The sequence below is a fragment of the Poeciliopsis prolifica genome, unplaced genomic scaffold (genome assembly GCF_027474105.1).
Source record: "Poeciliopsis prolifica strain line A6 unplaced genomic scaffold, Auburn_PproV2 SCAFFOLD019, whole genome shotgun sequence".
Lineage (NCBI taxonomy): Eukaryota > Metazoa > Chordata > Actinopteri > Cyprinodontiformes > Poeciliidae > Poeciliopsis > Poeciliopsis prolifica.
This window is the reverse complement of record NW_026562394.1, coordinates 5,344,111-5,361,091: the sequence shown is the minus strand read 5'-3', so window position 1 is coordinate 5,361,091 and position 16,981 is coordinate 5,344,111. Positions and strand designations below refer to the sequence as shown.

Below are 16,981 nucleotides of genomic sequence, written 5' to 3'. Positions count from 1 at the left end.
TTTCTTAAAACCCATTCAAGTATCAAGAAAAGATTTTGATTTAATCAAGAAAACACGCAATTTCACATAGATTTAAAGTAGATCTCAAAAAAACTGCTTTCTGTGGTCATTTTTTAATTAGTGCAGGGAAAAAAAAGGAGTTTTTACACATAGTATATTGATAACTAGCCTACCACTAGCATGACCTTATGCATCATCCCTGTTCAAACATCCCATTGCATGCATCCTGTCTGATTCAGATTAAGGTAGACAAGCCTATCCATGACTGTTTACATTATCCTTTAAAATCTGATCAGATAACCGGTTACACACTTCAGATTCAAGCATGCCATAAAATCAGCAGCACCATCAACAGGTCTACTGATGTTTCTGTAACATCACACAGGTACATTCAATGAACTGCTCTATCTTATTGTTCGTTCTATGTATAAGGGTGGTACAGAAGTTATGAAAGGTTCAGTGAAAATATTATAAGTAGGAACAACTATTTTGTTCTTTTTAGTTCACATATATCCAACTTAGTTGTTGCCAATGGCCGAATCTAGCAGCCAGCCTAAGAGAGGCCAAGGCCAAACAAGTCCAATCTGAAAAAAAATATCACCACAGTTTATGCTAAAAGTACCTTATGAACCTTTAATCTTTGTATTGGGTAGATATTGAAAATTATCACTATGATTATTTACTAACAAACTGGATACGGGTCGTGGTGTGACGCCATTGATTTCCCTGGAAATGTTAAGAAAAGCTCATTTAAGACTCTTTCAGCCAGTAGCTCTCTGATTGAAACATAAGGCAGTGTAAAAATACATCAAGTATTTTCTTAAACTACTTCCATAGTTTTTTTTAGTAATAGGAAAGGTTGTATCTCGCATTTTCTTTTAAACCATTATGAATACTTACAGCAGTTAATAGAGCCACAGAAAAGCTATAAATTCTTATAATTAATGTTTGTTGAAGTGGATTTACCACATGTCTATTGTTAAAGGTTATTCATGAATATAATTATATTTCTTATTTTATTCTGAGGCTTAAGTAACTTGGAAAGGTGCTCAAAGGCACAATTATTTTAAGAAAGATTAGAAATGAAAATGGTATTTAAAAAAAAAAAAAGGGTATTTTAGATATTATATAGTTAAAGGCTGCACCAAAACCATTAAAATAACAAGAATGTGGCATTTAATGCAAGTAGTTTACTTGAAGGTAATTGGAAATGAAAGGTGAAGAAGGAATTATTGCATTAAAATGCCATTACCAGCTTAGGAATGGGGGTGGGGGAAGAATGTTACAAACAGCAGCAAACAGTGGCATGAAAACAGTTGGAAATGTTGGTGATGCATCTGTGACAGATGCTCATGTATGATTTGAACGCGAGCATGAAACGGGCATTTGAGGGAACACAAAAAGTTTCTCCCAACAGCCTCAGCATTCCTCTGCGTTCCAGTTGTATGATTACAAAGCATATGACTGTTTTGCGTTCACAATTTGACCTGCCCATCATCGTCACTGTTAACGCTCGGTGCTGATTTAAATGAGTTTGACCTAGTTTACGATGACAGGTTCACAGCTCTATATATTCTCAGGTTGTATTGACAGCAAAGCATCACCGTGCAATACTTAATTCTGCCCCATTTTCTATTCTTCCAGGCAAATGACGTGGGTGGTAACACAAGCTAGAAGTCGCCAGATTTTTTTGTTCACAGCATCTAACGCAATGTTGTCAGGGTTCCTGGTTAACTTTACAATCAGGTCAACGGAGAAGACTTAAGGGTGCAACAGCTTGAGAAGATTAATAAAAGAAGGCATAAAATAAATTTTCAGTATTTTGTCCTTTAATAAATATTTGAAGATGACTGTGGCCAGTTATTATGGTACGGTTCTGCTAGAATGAGCTCAGGGGAGGAGAGGAGAAGAATGGTTCTTTCATCAGGGAGAAACGCCACGGCTGTGCAGCTGGGCGTGCCTCTCATAGGTAGCTGTGAGTGACTTTACTTTGATCTCGGCAGAAGAGGTGAACACCGGCATCGCTAATGAGGAGGTCTAACACGTGAACTACTTCGGCTTGTCACAGCTTGTGACAGGTGGGACGGCTAGCGTTTCTGATGTATGAACACATTCGCTATTGGAGTTGATATATCGGAGAAACAGTGGCAGTCGAAAAGGGGAGAGAGAGGAGGGAAGGCAGGAGAAAGACAAAACAAGGAGACTGGGGATGTATGTATGCACAGCACATTATCGCTCACACATGTCTCTACCTCTTTGTATCTTTCCAGCTCCTGAACAAAGGTGCGCTGGTAGAAGAGGCTCTGCAAGCGTTCTTGAGTGTAGTTGTGGCACAAGTCTTCAAAGGTTGTGCCGCTCTCGCGCTTAGCAAGCCTGGGGTTCTGAAAGCCTGGTGTGTCCACAATGAGCAGAGAGCACATGGAGTGCTGGCTGGATTTCAAGGCCCTTAAGTAGACAGGGGGTGGGAAGAAAAGCCATAAAAACATACACATGCATCAATAACATATCTTTCACTGATTACATTCACACTACAAACCTTGAACCATAAAGTTGATCTTTATTTTAGAAAATTCACTTCCCTTCCTCCAACTTCAACTTCAAATATAAATGGTTTTAAGCCATCAGGTGTAGTGTTGTAAAAAAAATTAGCCCCTTGTTGCAGGATGTCCAATGTTTTGATGTCAGTTGCTATAAATGTCGATTTTCTTCTTTCCTCTCTTTCTCATCAGTGCTACGATCACTCTATGATCTTTTACTTTTGGGCAGTGTAATTTGTGCCCATAATGAATATTTGGTGGCATGACACTCTGCCCGACTTGCTAAACATTACATTTGTATGTAAAATTCAAGTTCATACCACTTGCAATATTGGCGAACAGCTACTGTATTCCAAACAGTCTTCTGCAATATGAATATTTCACACTGACATCACCTTGACTGTGTGCAACATATTGTGAAGTCCTATCCTGCATATTTCTTCTGTATTTTGTCACATTTAAATGATTCACATTAATGAGGCCTTCATTAATGTGAATGATGTGGAGGATTTTAGGTCCACTCTTCTTTGCAGAATTGACACATTGGACAGCCTCTTAAAGGTTATGACAGCATCTTCGTCAGATTTCAGAAAAGACTGACTTTGTCTTGGCCAAGTCCAAAACCATGTTTTAATTTTTGGCAGAATAAAAAAAAAAAAAAAAATAACTTCTAACAAAATCGCCGTTGTTAAACTTTCAATTATTATTGGATGAAGGAGGTTTGGGAACGGGCATTTCCAAGAAAGAAGGTTGATTTTGTCTTATGAACAACTTGCATGTTTATTTGACCATAAAATGTGAATTATTATTCTGAAAGACCCAATAATGGTCCATTTTCATTGCAATAGTAAAATCAACAAACTTTTTATTGAACTGTTCCAATATATACCAACGTTACGCACTTTTGCAAGGTTCCTGTGATGTTTGGAAAGTAAACAGGCCCATAGCATCACAAATTCTTCTCCATATATTCATTCTTTGTTTCATATCAAATGTAAATGGAGACAAAAATAAATGGAATCATATTTTTACTTAAGGGGAGAAAAGTTAATTATTCCTAAGTGGAAGATCTTGACATCTCGAAAAGTATAGTATAAATGTAAAACCTTTTTTAGTTTATTTTAAAAGACAACGACTTTTGTTGAAAACAATTAACATGAACATAGTACTTTTGTAAACATATAATATCATGCTTTTGTTATACATTAGGAGTATATTCTAGGGCTTTTTAAACTTCAGAGGAAAATGTGGCTGGAATTGTTTTTTAAAATGCAAGGTAACACCATGTTAATGCAACCCAAGATATGTCAGTTTGCACCAATACTAACCGATTTATCAAAGATACGACGACAGCAAAGATTTCAGAGTAAAGCCCTGACACCATTGCCTCCAAACACTCCATTGCTGTGGATTTGGATCCTGGCATGGAAGAAGTCAGACAGAACATATCAGTTATTTACATTTTTAATGTCTTAACAATGAGACAACACAAAGATCTAACTGAAGAATAGAGAAAATGAATTACAGTCTAACATTTGCTCCCATGAGGAAGGTTCAACGGCGCCACATTTGAGCATTTCATACCCAGAGGCTTAAGTATCCAAGCTGGGTTTAAAATTGTCTTTGTAAAGCATTGACATTTTGGACTCAGGTGCTTTGGAACCAGTCACATCTAACAGCGCTAACTCATGTTTGTGCCTAGCGGCAGTGGCCACCTGTTAGGCTCACTTAATTCATTCCGCTATCAAACAGAATAGTGACTTTATGTTTAGTAGGGGGACATTTTCATGTGTGCACGCGCACACAAACTGGACAGTAGGTTTCTGTGCGACTGGGGGGAAAGTGAAGGTGAGACTGAGGTCATTTCTGTCAATCCCTGCTGTGATGGACTTTTAACTGTATCCCCATGCCCTTCAAAGTCTGTTGATAGAAAGTCAGGGTGCCTGCACGTGACAAAAATCAATGCGACGCAATTATAATTTCAAGGACGAAGAATGAAAAGGGGATCCAAAATTGCTTGTCCCAACATAGTGTGTGCACTCATCTGTCAATAGCCAATGTGGACGTGTAGTATTCATTACTAAGATAAGCTTTACTTTTTTCTCCCATGCATGCAATTTCCCTTAGGTGATGAGAAGGCACATATGCGTGCGAGCGTGCACGTGTCTGAAGAAGTAGACAGAGAGTGACAAAGAGACGCAGGGGAATGAAAAGAGTATACAGGAAAATGCATTCTGCTGAGTACCTGCATCTGCTGTGCCATTTTCCTCAGAAGCCTGGCGGATGGTGCCGGTTCTGGGCAGGGTGCCTTTGGCCTGATGCTTGAAGATGGAGGAGGAAAGCTCCTCCAGGGTGCAGCCCAGCAGGTAGGCTGCCTTCTGGCCCCACTCGTGACGTGCAAATTGTTTCCTGCCAGCTGAGACATGTGTATAAAAACCTCCATTAGACCTTCTGCCAGGAAGTTCCAGGCAACATTTGTGACAATCACATCTTTTAGAGGGTATGGGTTATGCTTCTGTCCACCAATGCTTTGCAAAAGAGAACGACAAAACTGTAAACCTACCAATACCATCAAATGCTTACACTGACAAGCCTGGCCAGGAGCTAATAAGAGAAGCAGCCAATAAAGCCCATGTTAACACTCTGGAGGGGCTGCAGAGCTTCTAACCTTAGGTGAGAGATAATCAACATGGAGGAGTGGTGATAAGATTGCCAGTTTTGATAGAAAATCCATTTTCAGTTTGTCACTAACTAGAGGCACTCTGGTGGGTCGGGAGGGGGACAATGCATGACACATTTTTCAGATTTTCACTTATAAAGAAAATTGAAAGCTATGCATAGCTGTTCAGGATGAAATCAGAAAAAGTTCAAGGCGAGTTAATACTTTTGTAAGGCACTGCAAGCAGAGCCGATGACAAACTATTTTTTAAAAAAAAGTCTGAATCATCACATAAAAGAAAATGTAACCTTGTTCAACTGTAATTTTTGTAAAAAAAAAAAAAAAAAAAAAGAAAAGAAATCTACCCTGGGAATAAACGCAATCAGTGAAGAACAATTTATTTACTTGACTGGGAACTTCATTTGGGAAACACAGGCGTTCTTTCATTCTTTAATCTATTAAAAATAATGATGACATCCAACACGGCAGTAAAACACTGCAGTTATAATCCACCATGAATTGGTATCTTCTAAGTCTTTTGACAGAGAATAACTTTGGGGATTATACACAGAAAAAAAAAAAAAAAAAACAGTGGGCTCTATCGGTTTCATCACTGCGACAGAAGACTTGCGTGCGTCTCCTAATGCGTAGCAGAACGCTTGTGGAGTCAAGCAAAGACTTTTAAATATTTGCTTTGAATGATAGGCGGCTCAATCAGGAATTATTTAAGACATCAAAAAAATTAGAAGAAGCTAGTTTTGTCATCATAGCCTTATTCTACAGGGTCAAAACAGGTATGGAGGGAAAAGGCTTTAAAAAAGATGGATATATCTGGATACCGATACATCCATCTGTACACATGTGTTTCAACAACAGAAATTATGAGGTAAACCTTTTCCAGTTAACACTTTTCAGATAAATGGACTGACAGTACAGTAAACACAAAACCAAACTCCTTTTACATGACTCCTGACATAGCTATGGGTAAACAGAGATCATTGCTGCCCTCTTGTGTTACAAAATGAGATTGCACTACTGATATACATATTTTAGTAGTACTCTGGAAAAATCAGCCGAGGCAACAAACATGCTCCCAGAAGTACAGAATATTCAGATAAATAAACATAACTTTTGAATGTGTATAAGTCAAACTGTTATTACTGTGTTGCATCTATGGCTCTAGAACTTTATCACCATACAGCACACCTTATTAAGAAGAATAGCTCTGACAAAAACTTTCCCAAATTTAAATGTCATGCTAATCATAAGAACATTAATTTGATTCTGCATTCACAGACAATATCCAATACTGGCAATGTTTTAAAATTAGTCCCTAATGGTGCTATAGCGCCATCAGAACAATTGGTAGCCAGCTGGAGGGTATCACTGACACTAATTGGGCGAGCTAGTCTGCATAAGCAACTGTGCAGATGTAATGAAGGGTGAAGAAATGTTTAAAAAACAGACAAGATACTTTACCCCGTGCAGCCTGCTACTGTGCAGTCTTTGTGACTTTTATGTTTGATGTGTTCGGTGCATTTTAGTGACAAAAAACACAATTTGTACGATCAAATCCTAAGAACTTAGACTTGCGTTTGGATATGATCATTTTATCCAATTTCTAAGACCCAATGAGGATGTGATGTGGAGGACACAAGTATAAAAGATATTTAAATTACTTCTTTTATTTTTTGTCATGTTACAACCATGTATTTTACTAAGATTGTGTGACAGACCAAACAAAATAGTCCATAATTGTGCATTCCAAGTAAAAAACCTGAAAAATATTAGTCAGGAAGAAGAAAACCATTATTGAAGTCTATTTTTAACTTTTACCAAAAGCCATGTTGGGAATACGGGACAACAGCCTAACAGGACAAGGTATTCAGACCAGATTAGGCTGAAGATATTTTGTAATTTTCTCTTTCAAGAAGGAAAAACAGTCTAGGAATTTGTAGAAGAAGATTACTGCATTTTCTTATGCAGTAATCTTAAACCTTCTCCCTCTCCTCTAGCCTTACCTCTCTATTTCCCTGTTAATTTTCTCTTCCTTTCTTTTTTTCCTCCCCTTTTCCATCTTGATGTGATTGACGTGAGCCCAAAACAAAGTCTAATAATTTTTTGCCAATAAAGATCCAATAGAGCATTACAGTCAATGGTGCAATATCCGTTCTAATGTTTATGTTAACATATGCTTCCACTATTTCTGAAAGACATAACCTGCAACATGAATTGCTAATGTTTTGAACAGTTTCCCTGCCATTTCATTTATTGTTGCAAACTGTATAAACACTGTACATCAAGGAAAAAAACTTGAAACAGTCAAAAAAAAAAAAAAGCTAGCATAACATTCACACAGCAGCCATAACCCTAAAATGTCATAAGTATCCAACTAGTGTAGATATTCAATTATTTCTTCACCTTTTCATATGCAAGTAGTATTAGTTGTAAGGCATACATTTCCCCAACAATGTGATATTTTATTTGGGGCTGCAGATTGGTGAAGCTCAGTGTAATGATCTGTGCACTGTGCAACATCTCTTTGTAAGTGCAAATGCATAATTCAGCTGCCTCGGTTACATCTTTCTTGCATCACACAAGTGATGGTTTCAAAATGTAGCCTCAACATTGACACATCAAGTAAAAAGCTACAGAAATAAATAACAAATGGAGGAGAGGAATGGAGGCTGGAGGGTGTTTTACAAACACACTGTTATGATTATCATTATCACCACTAATAATGATGCATGGGAGAAATATTTGTCCTTTTTTTTTCTTGTTTGACGTAAATAAATCTTACTCTTGGTAGCTCCTGCTGCTCCAAGATGATAGATGGCCCCAAGAACCAGCCAGAGGGCCCGCTGCTCATCCGCACTGATCCCAAGGACCTTCAGAGCGACTTGCAGTTTGGAAAACTGCTGAGAGGCCCGCTGCTTATCCTCTGCCTAACAGATTTTTATAAAGATTACTTCGGCTTTATAAGAGGTCAAAGTCAAATCTTCAAAGGCCAATCTCCACTTGCGGGGCAGCATTTACCTTATTCTGCGGCGTGATTCCGAATGCATTGTTGTCAGCAAAGTGGTTGAGGTGCAGCTCCGTTCTTTATGGGGGAAAAAAGATATGGAAATGACAGCTGACAGAATATTATTAAAATACAAAACGTAGAGCCCTGCAAAAGTATTCAAATCCTTAGACGTTTTCACATTTTGTCCCAATCTAAACAAAATCTTTCATACATTATTTGGGTTATTAGATGGACAAACACAAACCATTGCATCATTTTTGAAATGGAAGGTAAATGGTACAAAGCCTTCATGCACACATTTATATTCACAAATTATTTTTCAAAAGACTTTTGGCTATGTCTCTACCAAAACCTTCTCTTCTGAATGACAATGTTACTGCCACATTCAGTATTATATTCATTTTTTGTTTTCCACTTGACATAAGGGTTTTGAATGAAAGGTGGAATATTTTGGTATGTTTCTCAATTGTTCCATACTCTTTCCATTTTTAGATTATTATTGGAATATTGCTCTGTGAGATGTTCAAAGCATGGATAAATTGTTTTATAAACTAATCATGTATTAAAGCCGACAACGTTCCTTTTATTATTATTTTTCAAAAACTGTTATCTTTTGTTTACAGCTAAATACTCCTTTGTGTTGATCTGTCACAAAAAAATCATCAAAACAACATAGTTTGTGGCTCAAATTTATAAAAATGTGAAAAAAGCTCCAAAGGCAGAAATAGTTCTGCAAGGCACCATTTGTGTGTCACAAATTAAATGCAGAACAGAGCTGTCTTGTTATTTTAATTGGCTAAATAGCATCAATACTGACCTAAGAGCGCTATCTACTCCAGCCATCAGGTAGTAAAACACGTTGAAAGTGGATTCCCCTTCTGGTCTCCTCGTCACCCTCATTTTCTCTAAAAGCATCGTCTGTGAAGTCACAATAAAACCAAGTTGACAAATTATCTAAAAATCAATTCTTTGTACACATATAGCACTTAATTATAGATCTGAATGGAGTTTGGTTGCAGTGAAGTGTCAGGAAAGTTTTTGATTAATGCGTCGATTTTGCAATTTGTGCAAAAACAAAAGAAACAGCTAGAACCACAACAACATGAATTAAACAAGGAGAATACAAAAAAGAAAAAAAAACACACACACACACAAATTGGTCTGCTTTTTCTCCCGGTGTGTTTGTGTTTACCTGGATAGAGGCTGATGTCACCAGGCCTGCCTGGTCGAAATCCAGGGAAACGATGTGGGAGAAGCGACTTGCATTCCCATTAAGGGAAGTCGAAGCATTCCCAAAAGCCTCCAAAACTGAATACACTGCCTGCCATTTTTCTGCTGCAATGAACCAAATTGAAGTGCTGGTAACTGGAAGACCTTGATAACAAGTAATTGACAAATAAAGCATAATTTGAATGCATCCTTTCCATCTTACTGGAGAATGATTTGTTGGTGCTTCCAGCGATGGTAACCAGGTACTGGATGATGTGCTGACAGTTGGTGGTCTTGCCACTTCCACTCTTGCCAAGCAAGACAATGGACTGATCCTGACGAGTTGTAAGGAGACTTCTATAGGCAGCCTGCGCCATGCTGTAAATGTGGGGGGCTGTGTCTTCTTTTCTGCAGCCTTTGAACATCTGCATGACCTGCAGAAAGTATGAGAACAGAAAAAGGACTTATCTTCACATTAGCTTACATCATTGGGCATGTTCAACTCTCAGCACATCCACTTCAAGCTGATTCAGAAGACTTGCATGTGTTTCAAAAATAAATAAATAAATAAAAACACTGCTGCCTACCTTTTCAGAGTACATAGAGGGGGCACTAATTGGGTTAATGACCACCATGTTTGGACCTGCGTGGGAGTGCAGGAGGTTGCTGCCGTAACGCTGCCGCAGTGAGTGCATCACGCTCGACTCGTTCAAATATTGCAGAGAGGCCAAGTCCTCCACTCGGTCAAACAGCGGCGGGTTTGCCTAGAGTTCAAAGGCAGAGGCGGTCACACACACACGCAAACTCACTGAGAGCGTTCGATTATGGATAAGGTTAAGAGTTGATGAGATGATTAAGTACCTTCTCCACATCATCTTCATCCACCTCCAATAAAGATCCATCACTCTCCAGGCAGATTTTTACCTTCCCCTCTGGCAGACTGCCTGCTTCCGTCTTCAAGAGAGTGGCTGCATTGCCACAAATTAGGAAATTCAATGAACATTTGATCTGGACCTTCTCTTTCATGCCACATAGCTTAGGGCAGTTGCATATATTTTAATAATGCATGTGATTCAATAAAGCATAACATGCATGTCGTTTTGAGAACACTACAGGGAAATACATTCGGTCTGAGGTAAACAAGAGCAGTCAAATTAACGGTAACGTTTCTAAAAGCATTTTATGTGCTTCAAAACACCCACATCTGTACTTTTCACAATCAAATGTCACCCCATGCCGACACTGATAGGAGAGGGAGTTTAACATGTCTATTCATCATAATAAATGTAGATTTTAAAAAAATAATGATACAAACCCAGAGAAAATCCATCTTTGTGGACAAGCCATACTTTTTCTGTTTCATACCAGGCCTTTTCTGCCTTCAACTGTTCCTCTGTCTTCACCTGTTAAAGCAAAACAATAAGAAGACTTGTTTACAGTGTTTATCAACAATGTTCAAATATTAGAAATGTCAAAAATATTTTAAAAAATAATTAGTGGATTTATGCTTTGGAACATACTTTGGTGTGGAAGTTGTTTACTGAGTGAAGAAAGCCATAAAGTAGGCATTTTCATCAACAGTGGGCTACTTTCACAAAAATTCAGAGTCAGGACAGAACCTATTTAAACCTATTAACCTATTTAAAAGATTACTGTGATTTCTATAATATACTAGAGCATGTCTGTGGGTTTTTAAGGACCAGTGTCCAGCACACTTTAGACGCTCTCCTGGTTCAACACACCTCAATCAAATATATTATTTATTGAAACCCTCAGTAGAACTTAGAAGAGAAAACTGAGGAAGTGATGCTGACATTAATTCAGCTGCCGTAATCTTGTGATGATTTCACACCATTTTCACACTGCATTAGAGTCTCGTGTGAGCATTAAACACGCTGTAAAGCAGAAGCTCCTTCATAAAAATCTGTTAATGATCCACAGGGGTTGTGTTTGTTTTTAATTTTGCCTTGGTACATAAATGACTTAAAAATCATGAAATATTACTTTGGGTGTAATGGTTACTCCCCGTTATGTCAAATTTCAACCCTGGTCATTTGTTTTTACCCCTATAAAAAACAATTTCCAAGAAAAGACTTTGCCCTGTTTTCTATCCCTTAATGTTAAACAACTGTCTTTCATGGCTGTTGAATATTTCAGAGAAAGGTCTTCATTCTTATGCAGATATAGAGAAGTAGTTAAAAAAATACCAGCTACCTTAAAAGTATCAATAGTGATTAGAGGACACTAAAAACAGCTTGAAATGTCAACTCTATGATGACTTGCATTTTTTTTTTTTTTGAATAATCAAATCTCATTTCACAGCTACTGTTCTCTCACACAGTGTGACATCACCTCTTTCCCACATATAAATGTCCAATGTATGGCAGTGGTAGGAAGGCAATTTGAATGTTGTTCTTCTTTTTTTTTTGTTATAGCTGTCAAAGAGAAATTGCTGTTTTGCAAAACAGGAACACAGGAAACTGGCCACAAAATTCCTATTGGTGCATCTATAACTCATGTACTCTACAGCGGTATCTCTCCAGTGATATTAAAGTACATGTATGATTGTAGAGCACTGGTCTGTTTTCTTGTTTCACAACCTAAATCCATTATTCAATAGTCTTCTACAAAATCATTTCAGTCTTCATGGCTCATCTTCCAATACAAATTTAAAGCACTCGGTGTTTACTAAGTGTTCACTCAACTCAGTCAGGATTAATATTACATCTTCCCTCTGAAGACATCACCGGCAGAAGGCAAGACCAGTTTTTTTTTTTTTTTCCCATCCACACCAAGAACATCACACATAGTAAAACGCCCTGCTTTAATTGACTAAAAGAAACAGAACCGAGTACAAGGAGTACAAGCAGGTCAAATGTCAAGAGAAAAGTCATGCACAGAAAGCTACAACATCTATGGGAGACTACATGAAATAAACGCAGTGAAATCTACATATTTTTGGCTTTTCTCTCTCTTACATATAGCACAAAGTTGAAATCCACATTAAATAAAACACATTTAGAATATTTTTATTGCTTCTTTCTTCAGATATAAAGATCATGTTTGTCAGAATCTGGTCCAACAAGGACAAAAGAAAACCAAACATATTTTTCACAGGGTTCTTGCAATAAAAGACATTATTGCGTTATCCTGCCATTACAGCTGGGTAATTATTTTGCATTTAATTATATACTCTTACATTTGAATAGCACTCATGTTGTAAAGTGCAGAGTGCCTAGACAGGAAAGTGGAGCTGACCAGTCAGCTCCAGTTGCTTTTATTTTCACCAAAAAATGTATAAATGAAGATCCAAAAAGCAGTCAGCTGGACATTTCATATAATGAGTTCTTACTTTAGGAGAAGAAACTTGGAAAAGGATTGCTTTTGGGAAGTTCTGGGCTTTAAGGTGGTAAAACCGCTTTACAAAACACTGCAACAGTTTCTGCTTAATATGTCAAGAACCAAAACAATAATAAATCATGCAATCAGCACAGCAACCAGTCGTCGTTACGGTCAGACCTTGGTTGCAGCTAAGTGTGCTGCCTGAAGGATGGCCACTGGGTCCTCAACAATCTTGGACTGGAAAAGGGAAGCATCATAATTGACAGGTAAACATCACATTCCTTTGGAAACACCAAAATAGACCCAAATGCACAGCAGTGAAACAAATAATAGTAGACTATTGTAAGTAATTAAAAAATAACACTTCAACAAGAGCAAAAAATAAAGAAAAATGCAGGGAAATGCAAACAACTCTGAAAGGATTAGAGGCTAAATTGAGCAACTCCTGCAGCTGGTGGTAAATTACAAACTTATGTTTTATTCTGCCAAGTTAATATGTTTATGCAACAGATGCATTAATTTGAGACGTCACTAATGGGTGAAAAGCAGAACTCTCAATGTTATTATTTGCTGGTGGAAATTTTCAGGTTAAAACAGTCCTAACCAAAGATCAGCTGGTCAGAAAAACCCACCCTGTTTTTTCTCACCAAAATAAAAGAATTAGAAATACAACAAAGACAATAAATTTTAATTTCCTGCCAGAGACACGAGAGGGAGCTTTTCACTGAATGTCACTTTGCACTTGCTTTGGCGAAAGAGCAAATTGATCAGCAGAGGAATCTGTTTTTGTTGTTTAATCTGGGTTATGCTAGATTTGGAAATATTGACAGCTTTTGGCAAGTCTCAATGCTTGTAGTGCTAACTTACGAAAGATGCTGAAATTTCTACTCTGAATTATTCAAAATGATTTGATGTACCACCTGAACACTGAGGCTTCAGAACTAACAACTTCAGAAAAGTTGTACTATTTTATTCAGACAATACACTGAGAATTTTGGGTTTCTTTGGTCTTGCAGTTCCTTCTCTTACAAACAGCCTCGTGTTTTGGACAATTTCTTCTTTCCAGATCTCGATTATAAAGGGATTAAAAATATGACATCTTGTGGCATGATTTCCATTTGAAACATTTCTACTTTGTTTGCAACTGCGTCCGATTTGAAGACAAAGTTTGCTTGGAAGAGAAAATATCTATTGCCGCACACCATGTATAATTCATGTATCGTAGGAGGTCCATAACCTCGTCTATTGTTTTAACTGACAGCTCTCGTGTCGCAGAAATACTTTTCATAAATCAGCCAGGTGCAGCTGCTCATTAAGGCCTGCAAGCACTTGCTTATTTGCATAACTAGAGTTTTGTGAGTATTTGTTTTGAAAATGCAAATTACACTGTGAATTGATTTTTCATCCTCAGCTTGATCACAAAAAGTAAAAATAAAACAGGTTATAAAAGAAAAAAAACTTACAAAATTCTTTGCACTCTGTTCTGGAAAGTTTAGCTTTTAATTGAAATGGCCTGTTTAATCTGATATAATTTTATTGTTTTACAGTGTAACGAAAGTAATAAGCATGTATATTGAGATTGTGTTTGTTTTACTTTTTGCTTGTAAGATTTCCTTTATCTAACACATTAATCTGATTAAATAAGACTGTGCCATTTCCAGCTTAATACTGGAAGTACTCAATGCACATGTGCATTCAAAAACTGTACACAGTGCAATATGAATCAAACATTACTCGCCATAATGTAAATATAGCCTTGTTGACACTTTCTTAAACCTGGTCAAGAACCAGAGACAGGAGAATTCAAACTGCCCTTCCACACTCCCATTGGTTTACGTCACATTAATACTTTTCAAGCCTCTGCACAAACCAAGAAAACAGCAGGAAGTCAAAGACTAGCAGGCAGGCAGAGTAACCTAGGCCACAGAGGGGTCAGTGGAGGAAAACATGCTTCAATGCCCTAAGGAGTGCACTGAGCCCACAGTAAAAGCAGCTGTACCTGAGAAACTCTGTGGCCTCTGAGCCTCTAACCATGCAGAGAGCAAACAATAGAAGGAGCAAGGAAGGATCCAATGGCCCACAAAAAAGCAAAAGAAAAATCTGACTTTAGAACATTACAGGAAGGAGAAAAGATAAGCAGAAAGGGCTCTTTGCACTTTGGACACACAGATAACTGATTGCAGTTCATGGCCATAACATCCATTGTAAATCATTGTAGTGTGGCTACTTCACTAAAATACATAATACAATACACTTAATATAAGAGATGTTACAAAAGAATAACCAACAAGTAATGAGATTATTAGAGTCACTCATTTTCTCCCATTTTATCAAACCGTAACTCTAGAAAGCATTTACGCTTAGTAGTCAGAAGTTTAATACAATCATTATGGGCATGAATACTAAAAACCTGGGGTGTTTAATAATGCAATTAACAGTTTGTTTTCCATTGTTTGTTGATCACAAGTTACTGATTTCTAAAAATCAAGACTTTGGTGAACAAACTTGAATTTATTATTGTGAAAAACCACATACTTTTAAGAATCATCAATAAAATTTTGGTTTAATTGCAGGTCCATATTTATTTCTAATCAGAAATGGTAAGTTCATTTAAACTGCTAGGTGTTGTGCCACAGACACACTATTGTTTTTGAAAGCAATAGTTCAGGCAATACTGACAAGCCTTTTGTCAGTCTGGTGTAAATCGAATTGGTATTATGACAACCATGTTTGACAGTTCCTATAGTGCTGATCCCAAGGAAAGCTTTGAGGGCCGGGAAAGTGATGTCGGTATGGTGTGTGACCAACAAGAAACAGGATTTGAAAGCGTAAACAATAATTAGAAATCATTTCCGACAAGAAGAGGTGAGATATATTCTTTAAATTTGAGATACTGGCTCATCGAACAAGCCAGTAACTCACTATTTCTGTTCCCAAAAGAACTGTACAAAGACTTCCAAGCCAAGTTATTTTTGTATGGTGCTGATGTCAATACCACACGACAACTCCTGTGCTCCCCCACTGTCAACTTTATTTTGGAAAACTCCCAGCTGTGAAGAATTGTGCAAATTACCATTACAAATGCTGTTCACATTAGTACTGCTTTCCAAAAAGAATTTTAAAAAATCTATACAAAGTTTGATAAGTACATTGTGTTACTGTGCTTAACTGTAAGAAGAAAACTAAAAAAAATGACAAGATCAAAACTAACAGCCACCCCAAACATTTTATTTGTCAATAATGTGGCCTCTCTGTGTTACAACTGACAACAGCCCCTCTCTGCAGCATAAATATTATAACAAATATTTAAAATGTCCAAATGTATCTGATATCCATGCCTGTGACATGCATATGTAAACTTTTAACTGTAACTGTGTGGTCCAAAATTGGGAAAAATTATAGATTTATATTTTTGGTGTCAGGATTCAGTAATAGGAACCTTATATGACTTGTGTACTTTGGCAGAGTAAATCCAGAATCTGGAAGCTTGTCAGAAAAATTGCCTTCCTTCTGGATAAGCAAGCAGCAGACTCAAGCTAGTAGTCGGAAAAGCCCTGACCAAGCATGCCGAATAAAGACCAGCAACAAGGCATAGATAAGTTACATTATTGCCATCTAGCGTGAAGATTTTCTTGACACGCTTGTAGTCTTCCTCAGACGGAATCAGCTCAGGAGCCTAAAATCAAGCAACAATTGCAAATCCATAGCCAGAAGGTAAAGTTAATGGACCAAAAGAAACCCATGTAACTTTCTGCTGGAAGAAAAACTGATAACTGATAGTAAATAGAAGAATATGATGAAAAAGAAAAATATGTTTTACTTCTAAATGTGAAAAGCACACACTGTAATGTGTACCTTTGCAGTAGAATTGTCCTGTGCAGCGGGGGATGGTTTACCGTTGGGCACCGCAGGGGAGCAAGACGTCTCCTTTACCTTACATCATTTATGCAAATAATCACAAACACACAGAGAAAAACATGCGCACACAGAGATGACATTAAGATGAGGTGATGGCAGTACTGTTGACAATTATGTTTCATTCTATTTTAACCTTAGTCTGAAACAGCTATCATCAACTACTGCTACTCCCATGTAATTTGGTGTTCTGGTTGGTTCAATCAGGAAATGAACATGGCTGTTAAAGAAAATCGCTTCATTAGGAGGTGCAGTTAAGGAATAAAATGGTTCGCAGCTTTTATCTGTTTTGAA

General features: G+C 37.4%; 1 protein-coding gene across 8 annotated transcripts in view; it reads right to left on the bottom strand.

Annotated features, from left to right (window-relative positions):
- Positions 1-16,981, bottom strand: part of LOC129368484 (unconventional myosin-XVIIIa-like) — an 82,978-nt gene that overhangs the window by 52,553 nt on the left and 13,444 nt on the right. For 3 of the 8 annotated variants that reach the window (XM_055043472.1, XM_055043474.1, XM_055043478.1), the window contains exons 5-18: positions 16,628-16,705; positions 16,377-16,448; positions 12,950-13,009; positions 10,746-10,833; positions 10,292-10,398; positions 10,018-10,194; positions 9,654-9,864; positions 9,414-9,556; positions 9,039-9,139; positions 8,233-8,296; positions 7,997-8,141; positions 4,783-4,953; positions 3,866-3,956; positions 2,253-2,445 (exon numbers count right to left, since the gene is read on the bottom strand). In XM_055043472.1, coding sequence (XP_054899447.1) covers positions 2,253-2,445; positions 3,866-3,956; positions 4,783-4,953; positions 7,997-8,141; positions 8,233-8,296; positions 9,039-9,139; positions 9,414-9,556; positions 9,654-9,864; positions 10,018-10,194; positions 10,292-10,398; positions 10,746-10,833; positions 12,950-13,009; positions 16,377-16,448; positions 16,628-16,705 — 1,701 coding nt within the window. Of the gene's footprint in view, positions 1-2,252; positions 2,446-3,865; positions 3,957-4,782; positions 4,954-7,996; positions 8,142-8,232; positions 8,297-9,038; positions 9,140-9,413; positions 9,557-9,653; positions 9,865-10,017; positions 10,195-10,291; positions 10,399-10,745; positions 10,834-12,949; positions 13,010-14,771; positions 14,799-16,376; positions 16,449-16,627; positions 16,706-16,981 lie in introns of all 8 variants that reach the window. The other 5 variants (XM_055043477.1, XM_055043479.1, XM_055043475.1 and 2 more) reach the window with 4 other exon arrangements.